We start from the raw sequence: 11,422 nt of genomic DNA, 5'->3' as shown, positions 1-11,422 counted from the left end.
TTCATCGATTGATAAAGTTTAAATTTCTTTTTATAGTTGGGTGTTTGAACAGATTAAGTATGATATTTCATTTTGAATATTGATTTTTGTTTCGCATGTTTAATTTGTGTGATATGGATCGCATGATCTGAAATGGACGATTGATTAATAAATTTATTGCTTACTTCAGCGTCATTCCTGTGAATGTACTTCTGTTTGTCTTTTGTTTCTGTGTATTTTTTTGTGTGGATCGTATGTGGACAATCGTGTCCGATGCCGGCGATCGACAATAAATATTTGCAGACAACAAACTGAGCGAACTATTGAGAAAACGACGAAGTGCATAGAACATAGTTTGATTTGTATTTAGCACTGATTTTGAATATAAAAATTTGAAATATTAGTATTTTTCAAGCTCTACAGCAGCATTTTTGACTGTTATTCCACTCCCAAATTTCTTTTGAAAATGCTCTCAAAATGCACCAAATTAAATGTAATTGTAAAAAATTTTCTGGGGGAGGCCCCCCAGACCCCCCGCCGTGGGTGTCGCCTTCGGCGACACGCCCGCAAGGTTCGCCTGATATCGCCCTCCAACAATTCTTGGATATGCTGCCTTGCAACCCCCCCAATTCAGGAGGCCACCAGCCGCCACTGCAGTTTACTATTAGGGTGCGGTTTCATTTTGTGTTAACGCGACGGTGCTAAAATTCCAAGCAGCAAAATCTGTCATTTTACATTGATTCAGCGTCGATTTTACTGTCTGGGTAGGGAGTCGGTCTCTGACGCAATATGAGTCATTCTTTGCTGGCAGACAATAATTAGGAAGGTAGGCTAATTTGTTATTTGCCCAAATTGCTTTGTAGTGCAAAAAGTGCATGTAGGCCTAATAGCCTACTGTTGTGCACAGAAACGGAAAAACAAAATTGATGAAATTCTGTGTTCAATGCAAGAAGACTTTCAAAATGAAATGTCAACTGAAAAATTTGACCAAGAAATGGCGAAAATAGGTCTAAAACCGAGTCTTTATCACCTTTTCTACCTAAAATACACAATCACGAATATATTTTGCGAAATAAATTGATTGAAGTCATAGATAAGGCTTTTGACCTACGGCATATTTTTTCCCGGTGTTATTTGATATAAGCCGACTGAGTAATTAGCAATAAGAGAGACGTAGACCTGATGGTCTCGGCCAGTAACTCTTGCCGCCAAAAAGAAGCAGTGACAGATAAGGTTAAAAATACCGTATAAAAAAATTCATAGTTGGTATGTATCGAGAGCAAATTTGACTTCAGGATTTGGTAATAAAATATTTATTACGGTACTCTGAATATTGAAACAAAACTCAATCATTATGTCCGTAAGGGCCTACTGTGCATCTGTTAAAAATTTTAGCCAATTCTGACAAGTAGTTTTCTAGAAGAAACATTTTTAGTGCACAAAAACATGATTGATTGAATCTTTATCCTCGGACTGGGAAAGCTTCTTGCAGAGCTTAATCCTGGCAGTTTCGCATACTTGTAGAGGTTTTGAATCACTGACGCAGGCAGTGCCGGATTAAGGGGGGGGGGCGGACTGGGCTGAAGCCTAGGGCCCCCACTTTTGGGGCCCCCCACCTCAAAGAAAAAAATCTACTAATCTTTTTAGTTGCACAGCTGGAGATTACTGCTTTAATTCGTATCTCAAACAAGCAAGGGTGGCTCACCCAAATGTGCTGCGGTGCTGCAGCACCCCTGCCCAACCCCAGTTATTCAATTTTTCTTCTTCTTTTTTTAACAAAAAACAGATTTATTTGATACTTTCATATCCGAAAATGGTACGGATTACGGGTCAAAGTTATGATAATGCTGCCAATATGAGTGGCAAGTATAACGGTCTTCAAGCTCTTCTGCGCGAGAAATGTAGTGTAGCTCATTATGTCCCTTGCACAGCACATTCACTTAATTTAATCGCCAGCTTAAATGTCCTGTAGAAACATGCCGTTCTGCCGCTGAGCTTTTTGAATTGTTGCAAAGCCTTTATTCATGGCTCGTCTCGTCTACTCATCGTTGGCAAGTCCATCGAAAATTCCTAGATGGTTTGCCTGTTTTGAAGACATTATCTGATACAAGAGGGTCAGTTAGATATGATGCAGTTCTTCTTCTATCGAGTCTTCTAAAGTTCGTTGATACACCACAGATTGACACATTCTTCCGCAACGGAGTTATACACTGACAGGTCCCACCTACTGCACCGTGTTGAAAGCCGAGGGCAAACAAGAAGGTGGTACGCTGCATAGGCGTAGCCAGGGAGGGCGAAAGGGGCCATGCCCCCCCCCCAAATTTTCCAAGTTTGGATTCCAAAATTGAGCCCTTTGTTGAAAATTTAATAAAGTTTGTAGAAATTTATATCGTTTTCCAAGACATCTGGCTATTAACACCCCCAAGGACTTGTTTTAGACACACAGAAAGACACCAATAAATTTTGCAAATCGTAAATCGCGCAAAATTTACGCGATTTACGTTTCTTTGAACTAATTTATGGAAGCAATTTCAGAATGGCTTACTCTGTTGGGTTTTTGTGTAGTTATTGAGTTTTTGTGTAGCTGAGTTTTTAGCGTTCTCTAATTTTAGCCGCAGCGTTTGCCCGTTCGTGTGTAAGAGTTATCTTTAATAAGTTAATAGCTGTTTATCTGCTAACAAATTTCATACAAATATTACTCTAAAAGTGTTTTCAGAAAGCACTATAATCCATTATTTGAGTGTAATTTTTCAAAAATTTTCCGGGGGAGCATGCCCCCGGACCCCCCTACCACTTTTATTGCTTCAACCCACCAGGATACGCCACTGCACATCAAGTGGCGATGGCTTTAAATCAAACACTTTGTTGTTCTCTTCAATTCATCAAATATTTGGCTCCCCCCAAAAATTTTTCTGGCTACGCCACTGGTCCGCTGTTTGGGGCTCGGTGCCACAGATACATGCAACTGGGCCCGTGTCGTAGCCCCACTCCACCATTCATTTTTAGCGAAAAATGTCACTTGATAAGGGCCCCCACTTTCAGCTCAGCCCAGGGCCCCATACACCCTTAATCCGGCCCTGGACGCAGGCGCGGTCACCGAGAGTGACGGAGTGAAGTTTCCGGTTGTTGAAGTCTTGTTGCCCGAGAATTATTCCATCTATTAGATGCCGCTGAATGGAGAGCAGTCCTTAACGTGCGTTGCTCAAGCGCACACACCGAGAGTCGAACCAGCACAGCTTGATCTTGAAGCTTCTTCGTTCCAGAAGTGACGAGCTAACCAATATTGAGCTATCGGGGCGGCAAAATATTGAGTAAATCGCATTTGAAAAATAGAATTAGGCAAATTTATGCCTTTGATTTTAAATGTGACTTTTTTTCTTCTATGTCCATTCACAACAACTAAAATATACATAGCCTAATGAACAAAATACTGAGTTTAATAGCCATGTCTATGTTAATAGCCTTTTGAAAAGGTGGCGCTATTTAACTTATTCATTATTAGATTTTGTATGGGAAAAGGCAAAACACGTTGCAACTAACATTCTCACAAAAATGCAAATTTTCATTCACATTTTAAACTGAGGTGCGTTCAGAAAGGCTTCCGTTTAAAGCCTAATGAGGGAAAATAGGTAAAAACTGAATGCATATTAGGAATCTACGATAAATTTCCAATAAATATTAATAAAATAAATTTGAAAAAAAAAATTTCTAAGTAGAACCAGAGCCACTGTATAACATGACTTTCCAGACTATGTATATAGTGGCTCTGGTAGAACTGCCCCCTTAAATACGAAAACTAGAAGGCAGCCGTGGCCTGTTGGGAAATTCATTTTAGGGAGATCTGGCAACACTGTTTAGTTTGGTTAGTAGAGCAGATTTAGCAGTAACAAAGTACTTAACAAACCTCAATCAATCAATCAATCATTTTATTTTTCGTCATTAACGCGTCCGGGACGAAAAAGATACTAACTACAAAAATCGATATAAACCTACCAGCACGTTAACGAACGGGAAGGGAACCTAAAGTAAATCTTTTATTGATTACAAATTGCTAAAAAATGGATTTGTGGTAGAGATACGAGAGACCAGTAGAGTAGTTAACCTTTAACCTTATCTAGCACAGTCAATACGTGACTTAAACCACAGTTTCAAAAAAGCACCTGCTTTGTTTATTTGTTGTACCTTTGGAATTAGTTCAATCTAAAATGGAAACCTCTACAATGAATGACATCCAAAATTTAGTAAGTGCAATTGTTTTTTTGCCATTGCAAACACTGTGAATAAGCAAAAGCCTTCGCCGTAATTCTGTTTTTGAAGTAATGTATTTAAAAAGTGAAGTACAGTACCGTATTTGTTTCAAAATACAAGAAGATTTTGAAAAAATTGATATGAAAAATGATTTAATTTTATAGGTTTTGCTTTTAATAGATTAAGCTTAAATTGTGTTGTGTCAAAATGTATTTTTTGCAACAATGCAAGCCAACTGTATAGTTGTTTTTGAAAGCTATTCTCCAGATAAATCCATAACCCAAACTGTTCTGATCATCTGCAATTGCTGTTGAGTTTAGCCCAGCATTTTTACAGAAAACAAAAATTGTCATAAATAGACTTTGAAAAGGCTATTTACTATTTCAATTTATTTTTCATTGCTGGCACAAACATGTAGAGAGAACAATAAAGTAAACCCACAAATTTGCCACCAACAAAACGAAAAGGTGATAAAACTAAAAGGTTTAAAATATGCATCGATGAAACCGAAAAATGCACAGCCACCAAACCTAAAAAATAAAGAAAACTTTTATTTTATTGGTTGTAAAAATAAGCCTACAATCAACACTTGCAAGTGCAACAAGACAATTTAAATTTTACAACCAACAAAAGAAATTCAAAAAGTGACAAGTTTCATAAACTTTTTACTTTGAGAGTCTCACGTTTAAAAACTTATTTGTGATGTCATAAAAAACTCAGCAAGGTAAAAATTACAGGAAATGCTATATTTGTGCGGAGCAAATGTATAGGCTATACACAATACACTTTTCAAAAATTTAAAACTAGTCCATCTTGCGTAATCTGCTTGAGTTCTTTTTCTCTTAACAATTGATTTCACCTCCCAAATACTTGACCTATTGTGCTGCATAATTTTTCAGGAGTCATTTTGTGTTTAAGCAAGTTATGCAGTTTCTCAAATGTTTAGATTTGACCATCTTTTTGCTGTGATATATACTGTTTGATTCTTCAGTATTTCTTTTAAGATATGTATTTCTTTTATTGCCTTGAAAAGGGCTGTATTACTACTATATGTACTAGCTGAAAACATTCACTTATTGTTTGTTTTTTGATAATGTTAAATGTAGTGTTGTTGCTGAGTTATGCCAGTTTATTGTAACAAGAGATTTACCAATAAATTAAATACTATAAGCACCGTACCAGTACCTTTTGTGTTCTATATTTTTTAAGGTATATAAAGCCTAATACAATACAAGCAGTGATTACTTTTGTACTTTGCCAACGTTCTTTGAGTTTGTTGCTTCAGGTATTTGAAATTTAACTCACTACAGCAATGCATTCATTACTAAATGATATAAACTCTAGTAATATGTTGAGTGTATATAAGCAAAGATACTTTAGAAAATTTCCTTCATGGCAACCTTTCGGTTTCAGATTTGTACATACATTGTACAGTATATACGTATTGAATATTATTTGTTTCATTGCAGGCTATTGTTGAAAAAAGCGATATAGGACCCAGCGGAGATGCGAATGTGACACAAGAGATGCAGAATGCTGTTGAACTTTGTAAGCTATTTAATTTTTCTTGTCTTTTATAAAGTAAGTTCTTCTCTCGTATTGTTGCTATATGTCAGGGCATCCGTTGGTTAGCCACTGCCTGGTGTCGTCATCGATGGAAATTAGGCCTTCCATACCATGGAGTGGTCTATATAGCCGGCAATCCTTGATAATGTGGGCTGCCGTCTGCATTTTGCCACACTCACAAGCAGCACTCTCCGCCAAGCCCCAGCGCAACATGTCTGCACCATAGCGTCCAACACCAGTGAGCAAACGGTTACGCCTTGATGAGGCAAGTCTAAAGAGGCCATGTCCCAGCTGGTTTTCGGACGGGGATCTGAATACTTGGCGAAGTGGGGACGTGCTGCTTGACCATTTTGTTCACACCACGCCGCGAGCCGCTGCTTTGGTGGATATCTCAGCGTGGTTGTGTGTAGCGGATGGCCAGGGTTTAGGGCTTTACGGCTCAGGGAAAGAACAGCATGTTGGTGCCGTAGTGCAGCTGGCTCAATGTTTGCAAGGACAGGCAAACAGTCAGTTAGAGTTGGGCGGAGGCAACCTGTGACAGTTTGCAGGCAGTTGTTGATTGGTACATCGACAAGGTCAGTATGGGCACTTCTGCACCAAGTAGCAGCACAGTATTCAGCAGGGGCATAGACTAAAGCTAAACCACTTGTTCTCAGCACTGAGGAGCTAGCACCCCACCTTGTACCAGCAAGACGTTTCATGAGAGCAGTACGAGCTGTCACTTTTCCGCGTAAGTGTTCTAGGTGTTTGCGGTATGTAAGGGATCGATCAAGTCGAACTCCAAGGTATGTGGGTGTGGCTTCGAAAGGAAGTGTTCGGCCGTTATTTTTGATGTTAATTTTCCTGTTTGAGTCTCTATTACATAGGTGGAAGACAGAAGTCACCGTCTTCGCTTCACTCAACTTGAGGCGCCATTGGTGCAGATAGGAAGATAGAATGTCCATATCCTTAGTCAAGGTGTTCTGCACTGTTTCCCATTTGCGGTGAGAATAAAGAATAGCCAGGTCATCTGCGTATGCGTATTTATTAGAGGAAGTATTTGGAAGGTCATAAATGTAGATGTTGAACAACATTGGGGAGAGAACAGATCCCTGCGGAACTCCGTTTCTTAAACGTCTCTGTTGGCTTTTCTTTCCGTCGCTGGTTTTAAGGATGAAGCTGCGGTTGGAGATGAGTTCTACAATAAACTTAACCATGTGTCTGGGATTATCTGCAGCAGTTTGTAAGTGAGACCCCTGTGCCAAACAGTATCATATGCCACAGTAAGGTCGAGGAAGACCGCTCCCGACTTCAAGTTGGCCTCAAACCCATCTTCGATGTTTTGTGTCAGCAAGGTTACTTGGTCGACTGTTGATCTTCCTCTCCTAAACCCCGCCTGTTCTTGTGGGAGTTTGGGGTCAATAACGGGTTCCATTCGTCGGTGTAAGACGCGCTCCAGTAGTTTAAATGGCACGCACAATAGGGAGATGGGGCGATGCCGATAGCTCTTTGGGTCAGTTACCGGTTTGTTTGGTTTTGGGACTGCAAATCAATGCTTTCCGCCAGAGTTTAGGGATCTTTAGGGTTTGCATGCAATAAGAATAAAAATTTCGTAGCCAATTAATCGTTTCCTTTCCTAAGTTTTGTATAAAGTAAGTTGAGAAGTGCTGATGGCTTGAAAGGAATTTACAGCAACATCTACTAAACCATGACTTGGCGTCAAGTAAATGATGTAAAAATTCAATGTTAACAGATGAAACAAAGTCATTGCTTGTTGTAAGTGTTTAGATAAAAGCATGGGTGCAGCAACAAACCAAACTGAGCATTTGAATGAGTTTACTGTGAAAGAAATTGTTTGAAGCTTTTCACTGATGTTTCAATACTCTGTTTTAAATCATTCACTTGCAATGCCTTTTAATTATTTTACATGAGGGTACACAACAATATACATACAACTTCATGAGGAAGTACTGCATCGATTTGACAAATTGATTTTCTTATTTTATGAAATGTTCTAGGTTCAAATGAAAGCAGGAGCAGGGTGCTGCAGCAAGTCCAGATTCTAATGCAAGAGTTGGAACAAAAGCGAGAAACTGATAAGCAATTGCTTGAAGAATTTCGAGCAGGAATGCAAGCCATGGTTTGTGATTATGTTATTGCTTTTTACTAATAGCAAATAAAGCAGAAGTTTGAATTAATGCAGAAATATAGCTCGTATTTTGTATACTAGTATACTGTGTCAGTGTGTCATTATCAGCATCATCTCCAAAAACTTTGAAAACCCAACTTTGTGCGATGCATGTAGAGTAGAGTGTGGACTCTTCGTTTTCAAGCGACTCTGGTTCGGCTCTCGAGTGTGCGCTTGAGTAAAACATGTCTACAGGTAGGACTGTTCTTTATTCAGTGACACCTAGTGAATGAAATAATTCACAGACAACAGTACCTCAACATGCGGAAAGTTCACTCTGTCAATCTCGGTGACCTGGCCTGCGTCAGGGGTTTAAAGCCTTTACAAGTACTGTATACAAAACTGCCGGAATAACTTATCAGAGGCTTGCTCAGTTTGAGGCTAAATGTCTGAGGCAGTTCAAAAGCGTCAGAGTTCAAAACTAGTGGCTACATCACCTAGTTGTGAACTTTGACACAACTCTCAATAGAGCATCTGTTAGACACTGCTCAAGAGCTGTATCTTTGGCAGAAGGTGGACACGAAGATTGCCGTCTTCCTGCCCACCAAATAAATGTTCAAGCACCGAAGTGGATTTTAGCTTGTGTACCACAAAAAGTGCCATACTTGTATCCTGTCTTCCTATTGAATTTTTTCTGGTTGGCTCTTACAGATAAACCCCGTTGTTGTATAGTATTTATATTTTGTTATTTTTTGGTTTGCTGATAGACGTCACAGAAATTGCTGTCTTCAGGTTGATAAAGTGTGCCATCAAGTGGAGGAACGCCTTCTCGAGCAGCATCAGGAAACGAACAAACAGATGGAAGTAAAGGTATGAAATTGAAGGTGATGCAAAGGGTATTTTACATTGTTACCGCAGAATTAAGAGATTGAGTCAGCTAACAAAACATTAATTTCAGCTTCAATACCTGAACGAAATCGTGGATCGAGTGGTATGCTTGGAATCCGAGCTGTCCAACTTCAAGCAGGCGGTTGGATGCTTGTTTAAAGACCTGCACGATTGAAAGCTGACAGGTGTTGCTGTTCTTGAAAACGTTGTTTTAACTTACCCTGTGATGGAAGCCTCGTGATATTTTATTCCAATTGTAAATTGATGACCCTGTGGCTTGTTTAGGCTACAATCAAATGCAGTCACGCATGATTTATTTATATGCAGTCCCACAACTGCTCGAAAATACTATTTTTACCAAAGCACATCAAGGTTTTGATTGTTTAACATTGCTCTGTACATCGGCACTGGTTGTTCTGGTTAAAGTAACTCATGAATGAGTTCGTGTTGTAGCCTTCATGAATGGTGCAAAATGAAACACCATTTTTATTATGTGTGGTTACTGGTTATGCATAAATTCGAATAATGTAGTCTACGGTTTAATATGAAACATACGAAACTTTTTTGCCCATTCTTTTATTTGCTTTGTAATTTAACATTGAAAATACGGTGTCGTAATTTTTTTGCTTGTCAAGTAGAAAAATCTTTGTACGGCACGTATTGTTATGGTAGGCTTTTATTACATTTTAAGTACCGTAGGCTACGTTTGTAAATGATTTGTTCCTGATCAAACTAGTTGATTGATTTACTAGAGCTGTTGGAAACGAAATCTTTTACTAAATTTAATTCGAAACGAAATCAGGACAAATAGTTTTGCATGAAAACGAAATATTTCTGTTTCAAGTAGGCTAACACTGTTTTTTACTTTTAAGGTGTGTTTTTTGCGTTTATGTTCTTATTGTTGTTTTTTCACTGTGTTTTTTAGTTTTATTTGTTTTTTTTCGAGCTATGTTTCGATACATCTTTTACAGCGTATTAGTAACTTACTTCAATCTTTTCGCTAACTGTTGAGAACTTATTCCATTGTTTGCTTTTTGGCCTACTATTTGGTTTGGTTTTTGAATCTTTATCCTCGGACTGACAAAGTCTTGATAGGTTATTCGTGGTAGTTTCGCATGACTTGCTTGTAGGTGTAGGGGCTCTTGAAGGAGGGTCGGTTACCGAGGTTGGCAGAGTGAAGCTTCCGATTGTTGAAGTGTTGTTGCTGGGAAATTATTCCATTCATTAGATGCCGCTGAATGCAAAGCAGTCTTTAAGGTGCGTTGCTCAAGCGCACACCCAGAGAGTTGGACCAGCGCCGCTTGATCTTCAAGTTTCTTCGTTCAGTAAATCACGCGCCATTAACCAGGGATATCTAAAGAAGGGGATACGAAGGCTCAGAGCGATTGCTGATTCTCATGACACTAGAAGGGCGGTAGTTGGTACCGCGTTAAACATGTGGTTCTTTTTAAAATTGCAGAAAGTTTTGTAGTGCAGCTGATACACTCAGCTACACAAGACAGTTAGCAATTGTTATGTAGAACATATTTAAAAAATACTGTACTGGTTTGAAAAGACATTTGAAAATTTACCAGTGAGCTGTTTTTTTCTACAAATCCTTTGCAGTTGGCTAGGTGTAGGCTAAAGCAAGTATACGGGTAGTTGAATTAGCCTAAGAAGTGATTATGAGCATTCATTGAACATCCATACCTGGTTGTAATAGTGCAATGCAGGTTGTCATAACGAAGTTTATTAAATTAGGCTACTATATGTGCCAATTGCCATTTTATCATAAACAGAGATTATTTAAGATAAATAGAAGCCCTTCTGTTGTCAGACGTAATAAAAGCCTCCATATCCCCTTGTCTAGATATCCCTGCGCCAACTAAGCTAGCTGGGCCGGCCTTTTTAGGAAAAGGATAGATCCTCACCCGGTCACCCCCACAGGTTTATAGCCTACCACGATGAAGCACAAAAGTATCACGAACCCTACCAGAGATTCTGTCTACTATCAACAGCAGATCGGCTCCAGTGCAGTGATTTATAATAGATTAGATAAGAATGGGTTGAATGAGAATGTTGATAAGTTTGCGAATGGAGTGAGGTGGTATGGGCATGTTTTGAGAAGGGATGAATATAATGTTTTGAAAAGAGCGCTAAAGTTGCAAATGAAGGGTCATAGAAAACAAGGAAGACCTAAGAAAACGTGAAAAAGGCAAGTTAAGGAGGAAGATGGGCTTGACAAGAGAGGACGGTTAGACCAAGAGCGTCTTTAAGTTAAAGTCGGTGTGAAAGCGCTTGCGGCACGTGGAGGTGAATCCGGCCACCCACGGTAACGGGGACATCACTGGATTAAAACTGGACTATCCTACTTACTAGATAAGCCAATAGTAATGAGACATAAAACAACTATGTGCAGTGTTGTTTTTATGTGTTCATTTCAAATTCTTTTTGTTTCAAGTTGGATAAAATTGAAAACGAGGGAATTAAGAATTTGTTTGGAAAAAACTTGGGCAGCAATGTGAAAGATTTTGCTCGACCGAGTTTACGGAGCCGAAAAGCCAACCATTTCAGGAAAATTTTAATATCACAAATAAAGATTTTCAAAAAGTTTTAGCCTATGCAAAGAACTAGGTTATAAACAAATGTAAAACG

General features: G+C 39.0%; 1 protein-coding gene across 1 annotated transcript; it reads left to right on the top strand.

The window, feature by feature from the left end:
• Window positions 1-3,898: 3,898 nt before the first annotated feature.
• LOC145765186 (uncharacterized) lies at window positions 3,899-10,100 on the top strand. The gene is made up of 5 exons (XM_082576964.1): window positions 3,899-4,220; window positions 5,697-5,775; window positions 7,791-7,912; window positions 8,693-8,770; window positions 8,859-10,100. The coding sequence occupies exons 1-5, from the start codon at window positions 4,185-4,187 to the stop codon at window positions 8,961-8,963; spliced, it is 420 nt and encodes a 139-aa protein (XP_082433090.1). The 5' UTR covers window positions 3,899-4,184; the 3' UTR covers window positions 8,964-10,100.
• Window positions 10,101-11,422: the final 1,322 nt, after the last annotated feature.

This window comes from Aplidium turbinatum, chromosome 2 (genome assembly GCF_918807975.1).
Source record: "Aplidium turbinatum chromosome 2, kaAplTurb1.1, whole genome shotgun sequence".
Lineage (NCBI taxonomy): Eukaryota > Metazoa > Chordata > Ascidiacea > Aplousobranchia > Polyclinidae > Aplidium > Aplidium turbinatum.
The sequence above is the reverse complement of the archived record's forward strand: the minus strand, read 5'-3'. Positions and strand labels throughout refer to the sequence as shown.